The sequence below is a fragment of the Chamaea fasciata genome, unplaced genomic scaffold, assembly GCF_029207755.1.
Source record: "Chamaea fasciata isolate MVZ Bird 193981 ecotype frontalis unplaced genomic scaffold, bChaFas1.0.hap1 SCAF_7, whole genome shotgun sequence".
NCBI classification, from domain to species: domain Eukaryota; kingdom Metazoa; phylum Chordata; class Aves; order Passeriformes; family Sylviidae; genus Chamaea; species Chamaea fasciata.
The window spans coordinates 18,884,477-18,909,333 of record NW_027094092.1 but is presented as its reverse complement, the minus strand read 5'-3'; the positions used below and the strand labels follow the sequence as shown (position 1 = coordinate 18,909,333).

At 40.3% G+C, this 24,857-nt stretch overlaps 1 protein-coding gene and 1 long non-coding RNA gene across 3 annotated transcripts in view; both read right to left on the bottom strand.

Annotated features, from left to right (window-relative positions):
• Positions 1-11,302, bottom strand: part of LOC136292307 (uncharacterized) — a 56,766-nt gene extending 45,464 nt beyond the window's left edge. Inside the window, exon 1 of the long non-coding RNA XR_010721880.1 lies at positions 11,208-11,302. This is a non-coding gene — a long non-coding RNA (uncharacterized lncRNA). The remainder of the gene's footprint in view (positions 1-11,207) is intronic.
• A 4,858-nt stretch (positions 11,303-16,160) lies between these two features.
• Positions 16,161-24,857, bottom strand: part of EHF (ETS homologous factor) — a 34,308-nt gene continuing 25,611 nt past the window's right edge. For both annotated transcript variants that reach the window (XM_066187831.1, XM_066187833.1), the window contains exons 7-9: positions 23,003-23,062; positions 20,417-20,612; positions 16,161-19,626 (exon numbers count right to left, since the gene is read on the bottom strand). In XM_066187831.1, coding sequence (XP_066043928.1) covers positions 19,527-19,626; positions 20,417-20,612; positions 23,003-23,062 — 356 coding nt within the window. In that variant the 3' untranslated portion in view covers positions 16,161-19,526. The remainder of the gene's footprint in view (positions 19,627-20,416; positions 20,613-23,002; positions 23,063-24,857) is intronic.

Genomic DNA, 24,857 nt, shown 5'->3' with positions numbered 1-24,857 from the left:
GCAAGGGAGTGACCTCTATCCCCATCTCTGCCTGTAGCTAAAAGGGAGGCACCCACACAGTTAATCAGTTAGCTGGCAGAGCCTTAACATCCATCCTATGGCCTACTGTGGTTTAATGTTTCCCTTGTAAAAAGGAAGAAATGTGTTTAAAAAAAAAATGTGGGGTGCACCACAGTGAAGAACTGGAAAGCAGGAGAGGCTGAGCCCTGGCCACCAGAGCTGAGGCACAGTGGCTCAGCAGCGCCACAGCACAGCCATCCCTCTCCTTCCTGCGCTGGCTGCCAGCACCAGGAGCACCCAGGACACTGGGGGTGCATCCTGAGGGTGCACAGGAGGCAGCACAGTGGGTGCAGACCCCAGCTGCTTTCACCCAGAGCTTGGAGACACAGCTGTGGTTGAATGGAGTGCTGCACAGGCTAATTGCCCAGACGTTTCTCCCATTTCCTGGGAAGGTTTGGCTGTTGGCCACACAAACACAAGTCAAGTGCCACCAATACATGAGCACAGTAAATGGAAGCCACCTTGGGTGCATCTGCATGCCCACCTGGCACACTCTCTTATCACACGGGTTGTCTACCTTGGCAAGATTTGTGCATAAATGTCCATGTGCCTTTCATTGCCCAGCACAGAGGCAAAAGATCTGATCAGATGTTTCAGTTTGTGTGTTCAGGGTGACAAGCAGCACCATGCAAAATTGTGCAAGCCAGTCCAAACACCAGAAACAACATCACCCTTAAAACAGAGATCCACCTAATGATGTAAGAGGCAAACCCTGCTAATTAAGGAGCTACAACAGCCCTGGGCAGCAGGTGAGAAACCACAGGGGATGGATTTCTGCTGCTCTGTGCGCTGTGCACAGGCAGTTCAGCGGAACAGCAGTGCTAATTTTGTGGCCAGCCTGGTTCCACAAAAGCCTTCACCCAGCTTGGTTGCTGTGGATGACCCAGGGCACCTCAACACTACACCCCGACCTGAGTCACAACTGAGCTGAACTTGCTGGCTCTGACATAGGGGAAGCCCCAGAACATCAGAGTTGTTTTCTTAAAAACACAGCTCTTACCAGCATCACTGTGTTCCTCACTCACTTTTTCTACTCATTTTTGGGAAAGATGTATGAGCTGCACCTTGCAGAGGGCCTGACTGCACTGCATAAGCCAGCACAGCTCACGCTGGGGTAGAGCATCCCTCTGATGAACACCAGTGTTGGGCTTACACTCCCTAGAACCTCATCTTCACGGTTTGCATTCTGGCTCATGCCTATGGTGAGGGCCCAGGGGCAGAAGGGATGGAAGGAAAAGCATTGACTCCTGACACTGAAGCTCAAATAACCCACCATTGACACGTTTAATAAAAAAAACACCAAACATCCTGAGTGTTAGGTACATGGTGGTTGAAAAATTTAAGAAGAGAGTGTAGTGCTAAAGTGAAGATAATTAAAGAAGCAAACACTGCTGAAACTCATGTTATGACTAGTTTACAGTAGAGCCAGGGTTTTTCTTAGTCCAGTAAATATCCTGATTTAGACATCAATCCAAACCTCATTTAATGAGATGTATGGAAATACTGCAAAAAGAGCCTGTCAGTTCTTCTGACTTCAAAGAGTTTGAAAGTTATACTGCAGGACTGATTTTCCCCACCATGTTTTCTCTTTCAGTCATGACTGAAGCCGGATAACAGAAAAGGTAGATTCAAATGTTTTTAAAAGGAAGAATTTCTAAACCCTTATTTCACTTGTTATGGGTGAAGATCTAGTCTCCCTGAACAGGTTTGTTCTATAGAGCAACCAAAATTATTTATTTTCTCAAGTCTCATTTTAAAGGGCAGGGAATGAACATTTTGGTTTTTCATTAAAGAAGAAATGCACAGAGACCATAGGCTGCTCTGATTTACGGCTGGGCTGCCTGGTGTATGTTATGGCTTGGATTGACATGAAGCCATTGTGACTTAGAGTAAACTAAATAGGGACCATAAATGGAAAATGTTTAAAAGGCCATTACATAACTGAATAAATGGGCTGAAAAATCTTGTCTGCGTGCCTCTCCCATGCACATTAGCTGGGGATGATGGTTTCACCTGAGATTGAATCTCATCTGTTGCCGCTATATGTATTGCCAGGCTACAGCAAATATTACTAATCACATCTAATTATTTTTTAAAGAACAGGAAAAGAAAACAAATACAATCAGATAGACTGACTCTTTTGCAACTTCACCAAGTTTGCTCTAGCATCATTACATGTAACATAGACAAGAAAATGTCAGATATAAAGAAAATTACCTTTTTTATGTGCAGAAATTGGAGGGGACACCAGGGCACAAAGCTTTGCCTCCCAGGCACTTGGCTCAGCACTCACATTTCAAAGTAACCATTGGGTTATGCTACCAGCCACCCATGGAGAAGCCAAGCATTTTGCAGCTCACATGGAAGGAAGTGCTGGGTCAGAACACAAGGAACTGAGAAAGAAAGCCATCAGCTATGCTTTCTGCCCAAAGCTGTGCCCTGTCACCTCTGGGAGCATGCATGACTACATCCTGTAAACCAAGGGAAACAAAGTCACTGCAGGAAAAAACTGCAGCTACTTTTGGCTACTTGATTCAAAGCAACCACAGCATTGCTGAGCAAGCACCTGGGGGAGAGGGACAAGCTTGTGTGACCAACAGGGACTCTGCCATGGCACCAGCAAGTGCCCAGCCTCCACCAGGCACTGATTCACTGCCGGGATATTGTTCAGAGGCATTGGAAAGGCCACAGAGATACTAGTGTTATTCCTGGGCAGCTCCCCAGTGACCTGCACTTGTTTTCCCAAGTCTTTCCTTCAAGCCTTTAAAAAGCAGTGGTTTGCTGGTATTTTCTTGGGAAAACCTCTCAAGATCACTTGTGTTTATTTATAGAATTCTTCCACTGCTTCAACTACCTCAAAAATTTCACCCATCTGCCAGGTTTTTGTTTAGACTGTATTCTTCTATATGATTAACAGAATGTATTGGATTAACAGAAACAAGCCACAGGAATGTCTTCAGCCTGGTGCTGCCTATGTGGCCTGGGACAGTCCCTGTTCTCCCCTGTGCCAAGGCACAGATCTGCCCTCAGATCTGCTGTTCTTCACTAGGCCAGGCTCACATGATGGGTGCTGTGATGAAGGTTGTGAGGTGCTCAGTTACCAACAAGTGCCATTTAGGGATGTTTTTTGCTTTAAGTTCAAGTATCCAAGTGCATTGCCCAGAATCTCTGTGCACCCCTTCTAGTCACCTTCTGGGAAGGGCTTAATGTTTCTCCATCAGTTGTGATGACTGATTCTCCATGTGCCTCTACAACTTCACCTTACAACAACAAAGTAAATCTGTTATCAGCTAATAATTAAATAAATATTAGTCTAAGGTACTTAATATGAATGCAAAGAGCTGTTTGTGAAGATTTCTCCCATAACCAACTTGGAATGCCTCTTGATTTTTATTTTTCCTGACATCTTCGTTTCATTGACAAATTCAACTGAAATGCAGACTGAAAAGTTATATCACATCCTAGATTCTGTAAATAAATGAGAAAACTCTAAGTGAGAGAAGTTCCCAGTTTCTCTGCCACAGTGATTTTACAAAGCTCTCAAAACACGGCTGAGCTATTTGGTATGTCAAGAGGCAATCCTATTGATTCATGGTTAACAAATTGCCCTCTTTCCAGAGAATCAAGATCAAAGTGTGTTTCTGTTAGAAATTTAAAACCTTGATGGGGGTTGGATAACTGAGCAGTGAGTAATTGAGATGTGGAATCTTTCATCTGCAGCAGCCAACTCCTGTTCACAACGACTAAAACTTCTTGCTGGATGGTGCCTATCATCCCTGGTGTACAAAGGTGGTGCCTAACAGGACTGCCATCTCCTGCACCATCTCTCCAACCCTCCTCCTGTATCCTGCAGTCGAGAAGGTGTGAGGCAGGCGCTGATTTTAAAATTACAAAACCTACAGAGAAGCATAAGCAAAATTTTACCTTAACAGTTTCTGGAAATAAAATATTTCATGCTAAAATATCATGACTGCCTCTGGTCTCAAGGAGGGGAGGACAGAGTTATTCACAAGCTACAGATTTTTTTTCCCAGGATGATTGAAATCTTCAGAGAGTCTCAAAGCTGTGAGTACCATAACTACAAGCAGATTGTTCTGCTACCTTTCTTACACTGCTGAAATCAACAGTCTACCCATGAATTGAAACATCAGTTCTTTGAGAAATTATATATTTGTGATAGCTCTGCTTTCTTTTATCTTTTAAATGCTTTTCATTGACCTTTTAGGGTTTCTGTAACTTTTTTTCCCCCAAGAGTGAGCATATGCAAATTATTTTTCTGCTCTATTTCCCTCATTAGTAATATGTAACTTCACAGGCTTGTGTGTTTAAATGCACACCTATAGCATAGCTTGTGGTCAAGATGCCAAGTCTTCATTCACATGCATTTAATTTCCTGGGATGAAATGCTGATTCAAGTGGACTTAATAAAGAAGTAAATAATTTAAGCATGGAAATGAAGCTGTTGCATGTGAGAGATCTTCTCCAGTCATCTCACCAGTGCATACCAATGGTGCAGTTTAATCTCTACATCTTTTGTTTGGTCTGATTAGGCATATCCCAGCTCCTATTAGGCATCAGGAAGAGAGCAAGTCATCCTCAGAAGTTAGCAGCCTGAGACTCAGACTTTGCTTCCTGATATATCCAAGCTCAACATCATTTCATGTACCTGAGGACGACAGTACCAAGTGCCAAATCCATTTTGCTGTGGTCTGGCAAGTGCAGTAAGATGTTTCCCTCTTGTTAACTCTTAGGTCATTGTCTCTCTTTTGATTTTGCATTGGAATTCTCCAAATGTCAAGGCAGAGAGAGTCTTGTTCTAGGGAATAGAATTAACTTAGTAGTGCTAAGTAAATTAGTCATTAGCACTTATCTGTTGTTGCTACAAACTGATCTGATCTGACACCACAGCCGGCAAAGGCTTGCTCTTTCTTTGCATAGGATTTTTACTCTCCCTGCAGTGTCGTGCAGAGTGTGCTGCTGATCTGCAATGTTTGTCTGCTGACTCTCCCAACACAGGCATTGCACATCCTGCATGTCTCAAACCCACATGCAAACAGGAAAACTGTTCATTCGCTACAGACATCCCTCAGATAATCAATCTTAGTAGGCTGCAGCCAGCCTTTTGCTCCTACATAGCAAGTATAACTCAGCTTAGAAGATTGACACCAATGCATTTTGTTCCTATCAGCTGCATGGCTAGATCTCCTTTCCTTGTTGCTGTGTTGATAGTGATATGGAAGTTCAATGGTAAGATTGCTCAGCTTTTCTCTTTAGCTGAGAACTCAGCTGAAGACTAAAACTGAAGAACGAAACCAGAGAACGAAACTGTTGCAAAAGAGATGACCTACAGGTGAAAGAAAAAAAAAATAGCACAGACTCCTTTAACTTGTTCTGTTTCTTTTGAAACAGATTATACATATTCACTTTTCACTGGGTGTCTACCATTGGTCAACAAGAAGAATGGGATTGGCTAAAAGTTTCAATTTTCATGAAACAAAAGCCAACTAGACAGGCTGATTAACTGGATGGATGATCTTTTCTGTCAAACCAGAAATATCTATATTACCTTTCATATTTTAAGGTTTAGAATTTTTTTTTTCCTAAAAAATAAACAACATTTATTTTCTAACACTTTCAGCAAAAGCATTTCAGTAGAAATGAGAGTGCTTCATGACAGCTAAATGAAAGGAAAGGACAATCCCAGTGCAGCTGCTTGCATCTGGCAGATGCGTTTGCATTCAGGATCTATTCATACATCATTGAGAAAGTTGATTCAGCTCAAGTCTACACAGGCATGTACATAAGCATCTCAAAAACATCAACTAGAGACTGGAATTCTTTTGTATACATAAATGGTGTGAGGATTTACTTCTGTTTCTGACAAAACTATTTTGAAGACAGGATTGAAAGGTATTTTAAGATACTGCAGGAAGATGACTGATGAAATTGTGTTTTATGCATACAGGGAATTTTTTGTCGTATCTTTTTGTGGATAGGAGGGCAGTTCTCTGCAGCACATGATGCTGTCAGTGTAGCAGTATAGACCAATCTAGGTTAATGTTCCCCACAATCTAACGAGAACAACAACCCCTCAATTTCTTTTAACATTTGAACTTTCATTATCACTCATCTGCAGGGAAACAGAACACAGTAAACAATTTCCTAACAGGTTAGAAAGGTGAGGCTCAAATATGACTCAGAGTAGGTCATTGTGAGCTGTTCTCCCACTTGTCCTCTGCAGCCAGTTTGAATATTGCACATATTTGAATTTAAAAGTTTTGTCCACATGCTACTATTTTGTCCAAGAAATGCCTATAATTTCTCACAAAATATAGAAAAAGTGGCCAAATGCAATGATGAAATCCTTACAAAATTCAACTTTATGAACTGTCAAGGCATGTAGTTTGGTCAGAAGATTTTGAAAAAATATTTTTTTCATGGAGACATTCATGTTTTATCGAAGCTTACATGATTCACAAAGACATGTTGCAGAGTCATAAAAAGCCAAGCTGGAAAAGATCTGAGATTATGCCAGTTCATCTCTCACCCAAAAGAAAGATCAACTGCACTTATGTAATTCCCCAAGATGTTGGTCTAACTTGTTCTTACGTATGTCTGCTGTTGGGATTCCTATCCACACAATCACGAATCTCTTGCATACATGTAACCCAAATTTCATTCATTATAGTTTTGGCTTGTTATTTCTCATTTTTTCTCGCTAATAACAGGAAAAGATTCTTTTTTTTTCTCGCAACTTTTTACATGTTTGAAGACTGCTACCATTCTTCTGTAAAATAATCCTGGTTTTCCAGACTTTCTTCATAAAACATCTTTATTAGCTCTCTAGTCCTTGCTGCACTACCAGGCAACTGATTTTGTTTGGCTTTTTATTTTCAATTTTAAAAGATGTACAGTGTCCAAAGCCAAACTTGTTGCTGTATCTAAAGCTAGTCCTACTTCTGCTGAGTAGGCTGGAAGGGCAGTGTTATTATCTCACAGCTGTCACACCTATTTATATGTTCTCATCCATTTTTCCACAGAAGCATGGCACTGCCAACTTGTTTATAACCAGTGATCCACTGCAACACTGCATTCCTTCTTTTTACAAAATAACCATCCAATAAGTCATTTACCACCTCATATTTGTGCAACTTGCATATTTGTGCAACATATTGAGCCATTGCTCTTGCTTTTGTTTGTCTGGAACGGCCTTTAACTTATTTACTTATCACTTTTTTAGTGTATCACCAGTGTTCTGAATTTTCATTCTTTTCTTCAAAGGGCTGGCTGGCATGACCTACAAACTCAGCAAACTGACTCTGTTTCCTCATAAGCAAAGTCATTAATGAAAATACTGAATAGTACTTGGCCCATGAAAGATCACAGTGGGGAGTCACATTTAATTCAACTTAGTTTGACAGTGAATCACTAATAGCCACTTCTGGAGTACAATTTTGCAACTACTTTGAGCACAGTTTAGAGTAATTTCATTAGGATCCTGTTTTCATACTTTGTTTATGAAAGTATCTATGAAGCAGTCAGAAGCCTAGCACAGTAAACCTAACATGTTCTCTCTCCTGTTTATAAAGAAATGTCAGCCTGTCATGCTAACATAGCATAAAAGTCATTGGGATTGTCCTTGGAGATCCATTGTGGCTTTACACATGTTCTGCAAATAGAGTATAGGTAGCAATTTTGGAGAAGCTGAAGTTACACTTTCTGACCTACATTTGACTTGGTCCTCTTCTCCATCCCCTTTTACAGTACAGTTTCTGTATTTACATTTTCTGTTTATCATAGCTCTGATTTTCTCTTTTGAACACACTGTTAACAACTCAAAGATCTCCTCAAACACCTTCCCAAACCATTTGAACAGATTTTGGAAAGACCTGCTGACTTGAAACATTCAGTTCATATGCTTTTAGCATTCCATTCTGAGATGTCATTTTTTTTCTCTGACCTTAATTTGTGTGGGCATGTTGATCAGGAGTCCAACCAAATTTCCAGTGGGAAAGTTTCAAAAGGCTCTCAGATAGGTACAGGGGAGAAAGGAAAAATAAAAGAAACCTATTCCAAACTAAAAAATAGGTGGTTTTTATATTGTAGTATATTTTTAAAATACCTTTCATTGTTTTTTAAAAAAATAGTATGCTAAAATTTTAGAAATTGTAAGTCATGGCTGCTTTTATTATTTGCAAAATGCCTTTTGGATAAAAAATAAGCATAAAACCTACCCAACACAAAAAAACATTGTGATTGATTTAAGAACCTAGTATTTCTTTCCTGTTTTTTTCCTGAGACATGCATCAAGAAAAATCTACTAGCATAAATTTTCCACTTGCATACCATGCTCAGTACCTAGGCTATAGTTTGTACATAATGAAATAAGACTGACAGGCCCAAAGTAGAGTTAAAAACTTATGAGCAAAAAACTTCAGAGACCATTACCTGAGCTGTGTCATCTGCGGGTTATACTGGGTCCCTGTGGCAAACTATTGCTTTCCCCATATTAGAGCAGAAAATAAAGCTTCAAAATAAAGCAAAAGGCACTGCAGAAACAGTCTTTTCAAATATATCACACTCCAGAAATAACTCAGCAAGAAGAGGTGCTGCAGCTGCATCTCCCACGTACATACTTGTCATAAGCCAGCTTTGTGCTTCAGGTGCAATTACCTGAAGCACTGAGAAAGATCTGTGTCTGAATACAACACGGCACAGAGATGAACTGCAGAGTCTTTGCCTGAAATGGTTGACACCATCCACTACACGATCTCTCCAAGTGACCGAAACCAAAACAGTTCTTTTTATATTCCTGTGCACACAACAAAGTCCCTTAATAAGTAATCACACAGCACTTCATAGAGGTACGAGCATACCACTATCAAAAGCAGAATTTAGCAGAAAAGCATTTGCAATTACACTAAAGAAAATAAGAATGTAGCCTCCAACTCCATTATCTCGAAACAATATCCAGAGGGAAAAAAAACAGACTTTGCCAGTGAGAAAATGAGAGAACACATCGTGAAGTGATTGGCAAGTTTGGACACCATATATAGGACAATTTCTCTGGGAACCCACTCATACATGAATCACGTGTGAGACAGATGGGTCATGGGTACATTTCCACATGCAGGTAATGATCCAGGTCATAGTTAGGATTTATGCTTTATTGCATTTGGTAGATTAAAAACAACATACTCCAGGACATCTCAAGATAGTAAAACTTGAACTTTCTCAATGCTATCCCTTTCCACTGCAGTGAGTGTACCTGTCTTTTCACCAGGACACAGCAGGAAGGGGAGGATGGGCACTGTTACTGCAGTATCTCAACCTCCCCAGCTATAAAGAGATCTCTCTTCCACTTCACAAACATTTGGACCATAGACCTCATAGTATGTCAAGCTCCGTAAGTAGGATATAAAAGGATACTTGTTGGTTTCTTGCTTCAAATAAACCCATAAACTTACTCTAAGTCATATTTTCTTTCCTAACTTTTCCTGGATGGAAGTAGCAGCATCTACTTCTCACAGGGTAGCTTCCATCTCCCCTTGTCCACCACCTGAGGCAGAGAAACAGTGCTCTCTCCACATCACCTCTGTGCCCATGCTCATGTGTGCAGAACAGATGTCTGGCCTGGACACCACACCCAAAACCAAATTTGTAGTTGCTGCTCAGCATTAGGAAGGAGATGCATTTTTCTGTTTCATTCCTTTGGGCAGATGTGTAAGCCCTGGGAATAATCTAGCCAAAAGAAACTGTCTGCAACCAAGCCTTTGCAAGGGTGTGATGATCCACTCCACTTGTGGTTTCTTAGGGGTTTTTTTTTCAACCAAGCGTTTTCAATGGGCTGAAGAAAGAAGGTGTGGGAACTGGCAGAGGAACTGAGCTGTGTGGGTTGATTATAGAGTATTAATATATATATATATATATATATATATATATATATATATATATATATATATATATATTTACAAGTGTATCAGGTGAACACAAATAGCACAATTCCAGAAGTTTGAAATGAAAAAAATACATAACGGGTCACAGCTATCCTATCCCTCTGCGGGCACAAGATTGTTATCTGCAGTTTATTTTCCATCTTCATTTTTCATGGGATAGGTGATTGCTCACTGCCTCTGAAAATCAGGCCCCTACTGGTGCTCAGTGATGGGGCCTCAGCCACTTCCCTTAGGAGAGATGAGGTAACTGTTCTCAGATATTAATAGGCAAATGCAGCATCCAGAGTTCAAAAGGACTTGATGCATCATACTGCAATTCTAGTCAGAACAGTTAAAACATTTTCTGACTCTGATGGTGCACTGTAGAATACTGAGCACAGAGCAGCTCTGCAGACCAAGCACCTCCAGTTACTCAACCCGCCCTTCAGAAGTACAAATTACATAGTCAAGAAGTAATTTCCAAAATTCATTTTCACAGTTTCTCCTTTTTAAAATTATATTCCACTACTTATATCTCTTTATCTTGTTGATACAGATAAAAAACACCAACACCCCCCCCCCCCCAATGCCATTTATCAAGTTTGATTCCCTTTCTTCTCTTACTCCCCAGGCATGGATGTCAGAGTTTCAGAGATCCTTGTGACTCATGTGACCTCCTCACCATCGTGTGAGGACACTCACTAGTAGGAGGTGACTTTCTCAAGCAAATACCCTGTGTTACTGACTCCCCAGAAAACTCAGCTGTGTCGCTTGGCAGAGGAAGTTTGCAAGACCCCTGTATTGCCACATTTTGTGTTAGGAGAGTTTCATGCCCCGATTTCACTGGTCCCTGGAGATCTGTGCTTTGCTAAGCACACAGAAACACTCTTAAGGCCAGAGAAACATCATCACAAAAGTAAAACATAAAATTATCTCATTAACATACAAAATTAAAATAAAGGTATTGCTAATTTAAATATTTACACACATCATAGGTTCTCACACACATGCACAGGAATTTTCTCCATGAAATAGATGTTCACTTGAGGTTTCACAAATTGGCTTACACTGATCTAACTGAAAGAGTTACTGAAGGGGTAGAAAGTCATCTCCCACTCCTGTTCCTCTGACTGCAGGTTTCCAAATGCTTCCTTGAGTTGGGACTAATGATCCAGAGGCCTCAGCATATGGAGATGTAACAAAAAGACTTACCCTTTTTCATTTCAGAATAACTTCTGGATCTGGCAGTGCTGGTACAAACACTAGACAACCAACAGACACAGAAAAGCAAGATGAGGGAATCAGAGATGCCCTTTCAGCAGGATTTCAAGTCAGCTTGAACAGGCTGTGACTATTATCTGCAATCAAGCTCAAGGTGTTTCACATGTAGGATGAGCTGGGACATATGTTTGTGATAAGGCTGAATTTCCAGCCTTGCCTTTCTCCAAGCTGAGGAAAGGCTTGCTGGTGTACACCCTTTTTGGGGTGGGGGATCTGCTTAAAGCGTCTGCGGCCACAGGTCCTCAGTAACTCTTAATCTTGATATCCAAACAAAATATGAGTTTTTAATAGCTCTTTCACAGTGTTGCTGGTTTTTACAGTGTGACTTCTTTTTCTGAAACATAAAGAGTCTTTAAAAACGCTGATGACCCTTGGGCGTAGCTGCATGGAGTTATTATCTTGTGAAACCATTTATTTAAGGTGACAGCAAAGCTTATTAGCTGGCTTTGTTCTTAACTTGAGTATAAACAAATGGGTTATCCATGCATAGTGAATTAAATTCTTTCTACACACCAGGAAAAAAAATGTTTTAACACCACCACATAATTTTTCATTGTACATGTATTTAAAAATTACATCAGATGAAAAGTCTGGGGAGGTAGGAGGGTGAAGTGTGTGTGTGCCTTACAGTGGCAGTAAAGTAAAAAATTGGATTAGCTTTATCATCAAACACTAAACTTTCTTGAAAGTAAATAGAACTTTTATAAACCCTTCATCTCCAAACCTACTGGAAAAGTAAAGTGTCCATAAGGCAAATGTGATTGCGTGACAGTTGCTGGGTATGCTATGTGTCCCCGTGCAGAGTGCCCTTCTACATGAAATGCCTCCTGGCATGTCAGTGCTTTCAGTCTGAACATGCTGAAATCTTTCACTCATAAACTATAAAATACTGAAAAATACTGGTTTGGCATGAATAACTGATGAATCATCGGCATTTGTAATTGTTTGGGGGTATGGAGGTAGTCTTGGCTTATTTGTATTCTGATTTCACATGAGAACATTGATATGAAACAGCAGTAATTGAATCTGATAAGCTCTGGTGAGCCTTTCCCCAGGAGAGGAGGTATGATTTAGAGAGAGATACAGGAGTACAGATGGAATTCTAGAAGGATGCATAGAGAGTTGCAGGTTGCCTCACATCACAACTCATAGATTTTATACACTCCTAAAATGAGCGATCATCATCTCAGGCAAAGCTAATTACCTGAGACATTTTGATTCTATCTGCTGTGAGCAGGATGAAATTCAAGGTGATCTCTCCTTTTTTTTTTTTTTTTTTTAATTAATTGTCTATCTATTTAAGCTTTCTTTGAAAATACAGGGATCTTAGACAGCACAAGATTCCAGTCTGTGAGTATTTGGTGGTGAATTTTGTTTCTCCTTCTGTTGGTGTTTGGGCACAGGCTTCATGGGATGACTGTGTTGAGAAGTACCATATTCCACTGGAGGCTGGGCAAGATCAGACCTGTGTTGTGAGCCTCCATCCTCTCTGAACTTCAGTGACTCCCTAAGAGAGCCCCTGGTTACAGATTTGGGTTCCACTTTGAATTTCCCCACCTTGGCAAATTAATAGACTATAAAGATGTGAACTAGAGCCAAAGGGTTTGGTCTTAGCCCATAAAAGCCAACTCAGAAGACAAACACCTTACATCCCCTTCTAGGGAAAGAGGAGTTTCCATGACTACAACCAGAGATGTTACAATGACACCAATTGGGAAAAGGGGATGTGAGAAAAAAAATGGAGACAGAAGCTGGCAAATAGCAAAACTGGAAAGATTTGAAGAAGGGACAGTCCTCTCTCTCAGACTACTTCAGTATCTCCAGCTGGCAGCTGTGTCTTAGCATCCTCATGGCAGCATCACCTCCAGGAAATTTAGCAGTGTCAGTAATCCTCTGACCTTTCTGCAGCACTCACAAAAGCATTTGGGATGCATTCTTAAAAGTCTTCAGCCTCTCTTTGCCTTGGCACATCTGAGGAATGCAGAGGAAGGTGTACAGCGGCACTAGACCTCAGTACAGAGTGAGTCCTGCAGCCTCCAGAGGCTGCAGCATGAGTTCAAACACAACACTTCCCCTCACCCCTAGGTTGTGATGAGGCCATCCTGCACCGTTCCCTAGTGAACTGGGAAGTACAATAATCCCCCTGCCACACAATGCTGAAGGCTGCATTATTGTCCAAAGCTCTCAAAACACAGACAGGAGCTTTAGAAAGCAGTTTTTAAGGTGTTGTATTCAGCCTGTCAACATACTCAAGTATAAGAAGGAGGCTTTCACAATCTTCATTCTATGAAGGTCTCTTCACCATTCCTACAGAGAGATGGGGAGGGTCCTCTGCAAAATTCACAAGATGTATCACTGATACTGGCATTTATCCCCAATTTCACATTTTGTTCCCAGGCACAGTATAAATGCTATATAAGGAACCAAAAATTTAGAAAGAATAAGCTACAGTTTTGCTATTTGCTTTGAAATACCTGCTATAATAATACAAATCATCCATGTCCTTCTTCATTCCCCCTGTTGATATTGAATCTTATTGCTGAATTTCAAACCAAGATGAAAGCAAGGAGGGTATCACACCATACTGAACACAGAAGGGAGAAATTCTTCAGCAGAAATAATGCTTCAGTCATTTTTCATAATTGAATTTTTTTTAGGTACACAAGATGATGCAGTACACACATTGCTGTAATTTCTTGTTCTTCTAAAAGTTATAATTAAATTTGTAAACACTAATTTATGTTTAATTTTTGCGACCAACCTCTGATGGAAAGACTATAAATAGACTGAGTTGGATGTTATTAATTTTTTTTTGCACATACAGCCTTTGTATTTCCACACGGAACTTTTCATGCCTTAAGACCTGGTCATCGACTCAGTCTCTTCCTCCTGCTTTATTTGTTTCTTTCCCTATTATTTTCTCTAACCCTCAAGGACTGAAGGAGCTAAATATCTGGGGAAACAGTGGTTGTTGGAGAAAATTCTTGGCTTGCACAAAGTTTAGGATTTAGACTGCATTGTACAAAGCTTCATTGGCAAGGGAGCAAATACTGATTACCTATCTTTCCAATTACTGTAACTAACCCATTTATTGGAAGCTATTAGTATTGGTAACCATTAATCACCTTTTTTTTGGTAGTTTCACTTACCAGATTTCACTTTCACCAGATTTCACTTTCACCAGATTTCACTTTCACCAGATTTCACTTATCTGAAGCAATTCTCACTTGTCTTTGATGCAGACATGCACCCAAATTTATATCACATTAAAATGTAGGTAGACTCTGTTTACAGCACTGCTCTTATTTATTCTTAATTTACATAGGATTTGTAAACTGAATTTTGCCTTGAATTTTTATTTCAGGCAGCCTTAAAATGCAGCTGAAAGCTGAAGTTTTCCTCAATTTTAAGGGACAACCAAAGAAGAGTCTTGGTTTGCTTGGGGGTTTTTGTGTATTGGGGGGGGGGGGGAGGGGAGGGTGGAGGGAGTGTGCTTTTTGTTGTTGTTGTTGTTGGGGTTTTTTTTGGGGGGGGAGTTTGATTGTTTGGGGGTGGGGGTTTTTTGTTGTTTGTTTGGGTTGGGTTGGGTTTGTTGGTTTGTTTTTTGTTGGTTTTTTTTGTAGGGGGAGTTTATTAAGTGTGCACTTATTTGCATGTTTCCAAATAATATTCTCATCTGTGTTTGTCTCAAATATTGGCCTGAGCTTGCTTGAAACAAAAGGCCCAGCCATTTACTGGAAAACCAGCTGTGATTATTTCAATCTAAGTCTGAACTTGCCTGAAATCTAGTTCCAGTTCCTTTTGAAACCTAGTTTGGGACTTGCAAGTTCTCAAACTATCTCCACTCTTTTGGGACACTGATTTTGCACACTAAACACGATGTTTGTACCTGTGTTCAAAATTCAAACCCATTCTCCTACTTATGTGGACGTAATATTGGAGCCCCTTTGAAAGTACAGGTTCAAAGACCGACTGATTCAATATAGACTGAACACTCCTAGAGCCACCATCCTCAAACACCCATATGCATCATTTCAAAGGCAAGGGAACCACTCACTTACTTAAAATTATGCACGTTTGCAGATTATAGAGCATGATGGTGTGACTTGTCCTATTGCAGCGAAGCTCCTGATTGAGATTCCAGCCCAACTCCAGACGTGCTGCCACAGCAGCAGGCTTAGCTCTGTGGATCAGACTGGCTGCTCAGCTCATGCTGCCAGCCTGGGACACCCAGCGGGGCACCACAGGGGCTACAGGGTGGCCCCTTGCAGGCCACACACGGCACACACAGCACCCAGCTGGCACAGCCACGGCCCCCAGACTGCAAATGCCACAGGAGTCTGCCTTGACTTGCTTTTAGTTGTAGCTGTTTTCACTTTTTTACTTCAAGCTGCAGAGTAAATCAGGAGAGACGTCCCCTTTTCGTAGCCACCACTTAGGTGGAAAAATAACGTGAAGGACAGGATTTCATCGTTTTAGCTGCTTTGATTTGGTAAAGGAAACGCTCAGTGTGAGTAATGGCATCCTTAATCAGCCGAATTCTTGCACACACTTCAAAATACCTTGAAGTTAAATCAGTGCTGAAGTCAGGCCTTTGTTAAGTTTAGCAGCCAAACAAGAAAGGCAATCTAGCTGCGTTGACATAATCCATTATTTCAGCGAGGCCTGTGAGACATAAAACAGGTTTGGAAACCCAGTATCTTCACAACAGATCGGGTATTCAACATATTAGTAAATTTAAGCTATTGAATTTTCTTCTAGTTACAGCAGACCTTTCATCAATATTGAAATACTCTTCAGTACTGAAAGAATTCACATTAGTCACTTCCAATGACAAGTCATAAAGAAAAGGAAGATAAACATTAATCAAATAATTTCTTTCATGAGTGTTTTATTTGAGTTTATATCATATTCACAAAAATAGAACAGTCTTTAGAAGTATTTTGTGAATACATCGTCTCCAAGCTGAAATTTACAATGGCAATAGTGAAATATCTAACTTGGATTTGTTTCCACACGTAGACATTGAAGATGATGCTGTGAGAAGCAAGCAGGAATTATGCAATGTGCTGCAGAAAGAAAGATGAAAATGTAACTAAACATTTTAATGTTTATGTAGTTCAACAGCCTACATACAGTTTCTCAGGATGTTTTTAGAGCAAGTTGCTCTAATTTTGTGCAGAAAATATTGAGAGTGCTCATGCCAACCCTTTGACATTGTGATTTGCATGTAACTGTATAAATACAATATACTTTCCTATCTAGAGCTTTATACATATGAAAAATTATGGTACAATAAAAATCTATACACATGGTGCTACCAGTTCAGCAGCTGCTAACTTAAAGGATACATCTAAAAATATGATTGCTCAGCCTCTGAAATACAAAATAAAAGAGCAATCAGAAATGCTTTTTGTTTAAATAGCAATTTACATAAAAATTCATCTCTTCATTTTCTCCGTTTGGTTAGGCCTGGTAAAAAGACTCTCTTTGGTTGGTTGCATCTGTCCTTGGCAAGAACTGTAGTTTAAAACAGTCCTTTGTGTTTGTCTTAGGCAAAGGTTAATATATTTGTAAAACAGAGTAAATGTTGGCTGGCTTCTATTCCAACTTTGTGCCATTGTAATGCTGAATGACAAGTACCTACTATACTGCAAAGTTCTGCAGGGTGAAAACAGAAACTTGCATGATTTCCACATGCTGAAAGATGTGACAGTGGAAGATCATTTATACTGTACCCCAACATAAACCACTCTCTCAATTTACACAGTATGCTTCTAAGTACAGTTTTATCTTTCAAAACCTTTAAAAGCAGGTTTAGCTGCTGCTCAGCAACGAAGTGGCGACACGCGTATATCACAAGTTCATTTTATCTCCCAAGAAATTTTGTGAGAGATCTAGAAAGCAAATTCATGAAGTATTACAATCCATTGGTATAAGATATATGCTAACCTGAGATAAGGTACAACTACATTGCAGATCTGTGATGGTATCACTGATCTCAGATTCTCACCCAAGGTGTGGAGGTGGTGTGAAGAGCATAGAGTGAAGGGCTACAAATAACCATCAGGTAGGGGGAAGAAATGGTTTTAGGAGCAAAGTGAAAGTACTCTTCTCATCTGGGGGCCTGATTCTTATTATATGAACTACAAAATGATGGTAAAGGAAGTGAAATGTAGCAAATTAAGCTAAAAAAGGAAATTACTGAGTTGCACAAAAGTAAGCAAGGCTAGCACAGACAGTCAAAAAAAAGCAAAGAGAGATAGACTGAGAGAAAAAAAATGCTTTGAAGTACACAAGCTTATTATTTGATTTGTAAATAAGATGAAGCTCTCTCCACCCAGGTTATGAAAAGTAAGAATTGTCATGTATGGGTAATTGATGGTGACAGCTCTGGCATACACAGTGTAGGAGGTGGTGTTATTGTTTAACATGCCCTACATGTGTAGATAACAAGTCAGGCTTTCATGTTTGCCTACAAATTGTTGCTAAGCACATTTTATACCCTTCATATTGATACTTCTGTTGTCTCTTGGTTTCATCTCTATTTCCTTTTAAGACAAACAAAAAGGGAATATTCTGCAACCTCCAGCTGTATCTTGCTGTATTTCAAGCTAATATGGATTCAAACCCAGGGGATGCCTCAGGAAATAGATATTGGATGGATTTAATATTCTTAATTTTCCTTTTTCTTTCTTTTTTGTTTTTTAATCTTGGACTTCTCAGTCCCTGTTATTGTTTTCCAAATTCCCCATCCCTGAAAAAGTGATTTGAAATTGATCTTGGTTTCACCTCTGTTAACATCACCAAGACAATCCTGTCTCTTGACTCCACATCTCACATGCTCAGTGACCTGGTGAAGTGCTGCCTCCTCTAGTTTTTATTTCCCTATGTTCTGCATATGCTCAGTGCCAGCAGAAAGCATTTGTGAGCTGGAGAAAGGAAAAGCTGCCAATGAATGCTCAGTGTCTGCATAGAGCTGCTAGAGGTGAACATAAAATACTGACCCAGATCTCAATGTCCCTAAAATCTCAGGGTCTTTATGTTGACGGTGTTTTTCCTCCAGCTAAGAATCCCAAGCACAACTGACAAATACAAGTACAGTATAGAGTTAGACTTGAGGAAAGCAAAGGGAACTAATATTTTACAGATGGTTTAGCTTTGCATTCCTCAAAGGTTTTTTGAAAGTACCTGTCCAAGTGAGATTTGACCTTCCAAGAGGACCACACAGCTTGAAGTACCTGGGAAGACTGCTTCCTCATGCCAAGGGATTAATAAACGTTCTGCTTGCCCACCTCCTCACTGCTCCATATGGCACAGCTTTGAAAGCTTTAATTAGATGTGCAAGAGGGTGAGAGGATTATTAACATTCCTACTGGGAAACCAGTGCCTTTTAATAAGTTTGCCCAGTCAGAAAACAATCTTCCTTCAACAGCTTTTGGTCCCCAAGATTGTTGCTCTTCCAGCAGTCCACCCCAAAGATATTAGTTAACAAAAAACAGGTTTCTTCCTGGGGTGAGCTGAATGTTCATTGGAGGTTAGGGAGGACACTGAGTATCAGATAAGGTCTGGTCCCAAATGTCTGCCCAAAAAAGAAGGACTCAGTGGTGGAGGTAGTATGGGTTCTCCAAGTAAATGCTGACCGACACCTTGCATAGCCACTGTTCATGTGGCTAGGATAAGCCAGCTGAAGAGGAACCCACTGTCTAATTCAAGAAAAGCAGCTGAAACCCAGCAAAGTATTAAAACACTCAGAAATCAGAGGAGGGAAGGAACAAGTGGTATTGGCCAAGGAAAGCTATAAACCATCTGACTATGGAAAAAGGCTACTTGGCTCAGAGATGCTTTACTGTTTCCTCCACTTATGTTGCCTTCCAAAGTGGATTATCATATTCCCTAAATGCCCTAATATTTAGCTCCTTCCCTTTCTTTATATGACTCATAAATCACATTATGCCTGTATGATTTAAAAAAAAAAAAAAAAAAAAAAAAAAAAGAGGAAAACTTCACAAGAAGGGAAAAATAATCATAATTCTATAATGTTAACTTATATCACAGAAAACTGTGTACATTTTTTCCCCATACAGGACATACTTCAAATAAAATAATTTTAACACCAATAATGATAATGTTTTTTCTTCCCGACAGAAGCAGAATTGTTTTTTCACCCCAGTTTGGTACATAAATATAAGAAAATAGTCTTTGAATATTTACATCCATGTGTCTTAAATGTTATTTCTTGATATATATTTAATTTTCATTTTCTCTCCAACCACGAGCATTCTTTCCAAATTTATATACTAATCTCCGACCATCCACACGCTCAAGGATTTCTCTTTTGTAATAGTATCTGTTAAAATAAAAACAGAAAAAGAGTAAATTCATCTATGGTCCTAAAAGGCCACTGCCAACTAGACAATCCCTTAGCTAGCTTAAAAAGTCTTCATTTTCTATTGAGAGAGATATATATAATACCGAAGATCATTATAATTGAATGACAGAGAAGGAAAAATGGATGTTTTCTTTTTTTCCTTTATATTAATTAGCTTCTGAGTTTGAATTTCACCATGTTTCAGGTCAAAGTATTATGCTAGATTTATCACACACTCTTACGAGATTTCACAGGGGGTTTTATCCAGAGAAGTCAGGATCTGAAAATCAGACTGGGAAGGAACCTCAGCGCCCTTTCAAAAATACATTTTGAAGTTTCAGAGATTATGGAAAAGTTCTCAAAATGTTGAATCAAAGAGGAAAGAAAATCCTAACATCTATTTTAAGACAATGGATATGGGGTATGCCTAGTTTCTCAATGTTGCTGGAAATAACAAGGTCTCCAGCCATAACTGGGCCATTTAAACATTATCAGGTTTCTGCAACCATATTCCTTTCCTACACTGGTTGTTTGGATGGAGCAAAACAAAATTTATAGAAGTATATGAACAATTCTTTGTGTTATATGTCTCGTATAATCTACAGAAACAGAAGAAAAGAACATAATGCTACAATCTCAAAACTAGTCTGAGAGACTGTCAAAGAAAGCAACTGCTGCTGTTGACAGATTATTTTTAAAAGTCAGACAAATTCTCCATCCAGTTGGTCAGTGTTTGTGCCACAGTCTACCTCAGCAACATCCAGCTCACCTCATAGCCCGGCTGAGTTTCTCATAAGTCATGCTGCTGTTGTTTTTCTTCTTTCCCCACAGCTGAGCCACAGCTTCAGATTTTAAAAATCTGAAGACACCTTCTGACCGGTCTTCCCACTTGATTAATCCTGGGTTTTTCTCAGGATTGAGAAGAATATCTCGAATAAATTCCCAAAGATGAGTTCCTCGAGGGTCTGAAAAAGGAAAGAGGGCTGGAAGGAGTGTCTCAAGAGCTCTCTGGGTTGTGCTTGCAATTTTTCTTGTCATCTACAGAGGGCCATAGTTTCTGGAGCACAAGACCCCCACCTCAGAGATATACAGGTGAAAAACACTGGCAGCCTTTCAACTGCAGCTAAGTGTCAGCCTCAGGCGGTCTGAGCCCTGTGGCAGGCACGTAGGAGCCCCAGCTATCAGGGGAAGCAGAGTCCAAACCCACCCACTGCTTCCTTCTGCCTTTGGCGCTGTTTCTGCCCTAAAGAGAACATGTTTAAGCCTTCCCCTCATCTCATTTGCCCATTTCTCCTGATCCCTGCCTACAGCACAGCATGTAACATATTATTGTGTGGCACATGAAACAGCCAAGATTACCGTGAAGCAGGCACTGAACCTCCATGCATTTAAAAGACAGACAGAAGGCACGGGAGGTGAACTGCCATTCTGCATGAATGAATAAGTAAGAAGGTGTAGAGTGGATAGAAGGACAGTGACAAAACTGACCAGCCAAAATTGTATGGAAAAAGGGAGCCAGAAAGTTTGACCATGGTGTAGAAAAGACGAAAACAGATCTCCAAGTTCAACAGGTAGACCTCTCAGTTTAAGAACAAACACATCTCACAGTTACTATAAAGATAGCACCAGAAGGTCCAGGTCAAAAAAAAAAAAATTAAATAAATCCCTCAAGTCAGATGAAGTAGTTTACAAATGAAGAATAACAAACACAGTGACAAGGTGAGCCAGAAAGACAGCAGTCCTTTGGTCTGACTTCAAAAGCATGCAATTAGACTGAATTAAGAAGGAAACAAGCCAGTCAAAGATGTGAAGGTAACTTGAAAATGGTATACAGTGCAGTCAGTATAAGTAGAATTAGATTTCAGTCAACTAATCCAGTATTTTTCTTTATTATTATAATTGTTTTCTGGACCCATTAAAATGTGGTGGACCTAGCCTATCTGGACATCAGTAACTTATGGTCATAATACAGAGCAGAACTGAAGAAACTGGAAATGAAGGGGATTAGCCCAGACTGCCAATGGGACCTGTTTTGTATGCCCAAGCTGTGACTGAGATATTAGAATCACAGAATGTCTCAAGCTGGAAAGGACCTAAAAAAATCAAGTCTTACTCCCTGTTCCTCGCAGGACATCCTAGAACTAAACCACATGACTGAGAGCATTGTCCAGACACTCCTTGAGCTCTGTCAGGCTTGGAGCTGTGACCGCTTTCCTGCGGAGCCTGTTCCAGTGGCTGACCACCCTCGGGTGAAGAACCTTTTCTATTGTCCAGTCTAAACTTACCCTGGCACACCTTCACTCCATTTCCTCATGTCCTATCACCAGTTACTAGAGAGAGGAGATCAGCACCTCCCTGTCCATTGCCCTCCCTGAGGAAGCTGGAGACTGGAATGTGTCAACCTTCAGCCTTCTCTTCTACCAAGCTGAACAAGCTGACAGACCTCAGTTCTTCACTAGTCTTTCTTCAGATCAGTCCTTTTTATACACAAACACACACACACACGCACACAAAAACCGCCCAGATATCTGTGTACAGATATAAAGTTCAGGAGTTCTGTTGGGGCAAAGTGACAGATCAAGAGTAAGAAGAGTCAGGAAGAGACATAATCTGGAGGTCATATTGAAAAAGGATGAACCAAATACCACAAAATGCAGTGAAAGACCAATACTAAGGTTTCCTATTATAATCAATGAATTAAATAGGATGGAAAAGACATACATAAGATATTATCAGCATTAAAAAATCTCAGTAAAGTACATTAATGTAACTATGCACAGAAATCACAATTATGATATCCTGTCTTCAGAGTCAGGTTGAAAAAAACTAGCAGAAAAAGCAGGTGAGGGGAGGGGAAAGACTGTCATATCAAGGGATAAGAAGGTGACAAGATTGAGGCATAGGTGCTTGCTTGTGGTGTTGTGTGTGAGAAGTTCTGCTAGAAGATGCTTAGCAGGGTCTGTGCTGTGTGCTGCACCTGGGCAGGCACAGGCACGAGCATGACTGTGCCCACGCACAGGCCCTCCTGATTTAATCCTGGGTCTTCCTCACCATTCCTTTACTCCGCTCCTCCAGCCCAGTTCAACACAGGGCAGAGGAAGCTGGTTTCTGGTTGCTTCCCCATAGGCCCTCACTGATAAAAACAATTTGAAAAGTTTAACAACACTGAGTCAAAAATTATGTAAACAAGCAGTACTAGACAGTCAGATCCTTTCAGAATCCAATCACAATAATGATTTAACAAGTTTTGCGTTCAAAATGCTTCCTCTTTCCTCCCAAATAGGACCTGATTTTCATTTGTTTCTTTTTCCTTCAATCAACTAACCGTCCATTATAAGCATGGATGTTGACTTACTGTGCTTCTTGGTGTGAGACTTTGGGGTATGATCTTGCGATTTTTTTGCATCTGAAGAGTCTGCAGAGAAGGAAAATGAAGCCTATTTGTAAATTTTATTAAAGGCTTTCCATTGACTAGCAGGTTGAAAGAAAGAAAACCACAAAAAAGAACAAATATCTCTTCTAAAGATAATCACTTTTCGGAAGGTAATCTAAGTGAGGAGGGAGAGTTTTGTTTTCTGTACTATATGTTAATCAGCACACTTCTCAAAGAGACCATTGATGAATAAAGAATGAATGCAGAGGTAAATATTTGGCTTTTGAAAGCTAAATTTGATTAACAAATACCTCACCTCATGTTGTGTGTGAGAGAGAGAAAAATAGGATCATCACATCTGTAAAAGGAATCCTGAATTGTCCCATTATCTTAGTCTTTGCTGAAGCACGTATCTTTGGGGGCTTATTTGTTTCTGAAGAGATGATCTAATGGGAAATGTATGTACTGGTACCAATGCACAGAACACCTACCTGACTAAAACATAATGAACTGGCAAAGCACTGTTGTTTAGGGGGGCAGGGAGGGGAAAGGGGCTGCGCTGGTAGGAGTTTTTGGCAGCAGGACAAGCATATATTTTTCTGTGGCTCAGAGCCATAGGAACAAGCCATTTCTCATCAATGGTACTTTATCACCTGCAGCCAGCCAGAGGAGGAATAGGGTTTCTGGCACAAGCATTTCTTCAGAAATGAAAAAAAGAAGTTCTGCCCGTTCATGACTGTAACTTACCTCGCAGTCTGCACGTTCAACCCTCCCGCCCCCAAACCACTGCAGCCTGGCTCTGCTCTTGTACTTAATGAATAGCTTTCATCTGATTGCTCCAAGTCTCACAAAATCTGTGGGATACACCTGAGAGGGAGCCCCTTCTGTGTTTGCTTTTCAGCATACCTTGTCCCTGAATCCCATAAAGCAAAGCTTAAGGTCCCACGCATGTTTTCCCAGCTTCTATGAATGCACAATTATCATACTTTTCATGGAAACCAGGCATTTGCATGGGAAAATGACTCACAGGAAATATTTATTTGCATAGAAACTTGTCAGATTTGCACAAGCTACTGCAATAACTGCATGTGAAAAGGTAGATGCAAAGTTATTCACACACTTGCTTTATTCATACATAACTGGAAACATAAACTGAACAAGACCGTGGGGATAGGCCGAACCTCTGCTATTCTAAGTCTGATAAATTACTGTCCTTGACCCCCAAGCAGCAAACGTGCTCTGAGTCATTTTGCCTTCCCACTCAAGAGCAGGAACTAGCCAGAACCTCGCTGAGCTTGGAGGGAGGTGTGGGGGAAGTAAAATGAGCCTTATTTCACTGCCTTTCCTCAGATTATGATTCCCCATATGTTATTAAAAGCCTGTGGGAACTCCAGGTAACGACTGCAGGACCCAGTTCTTTATTTGCCCTCATATAAATCCTTCTCATTTTAAAATCCCACAATTCGCTTGCAAATGTTTGTTACGCTCCACTTAGCTGGAAATTTATTCTTGGAAGTTCAGGTGCCTTCTGCCTAGCCAGTGATTTATTCTGGATTTCAGCTGTGTAAATAGCCTCCTGCTCTGCCACAGCTCCTACGTGGAGACTGGTTTCAAACATGCCATGTGAGGAGGCTGGGGCCTGACAGATGAAAAGAGTTATGATGCAGTTTCAACAAAGCCTTCTTGCAAAACTTTTGACAAAAGGTTACACATTATTTGCATATGATTCAGGAATGAGCCATTTTTTTACGGGATATACAAATTTAGTTTTTACAGCAGGCTGTGCCCTTGGCGTGCCACCCTAGCTTTAGGCTTAAGCAGTCAGCAGATAAACACA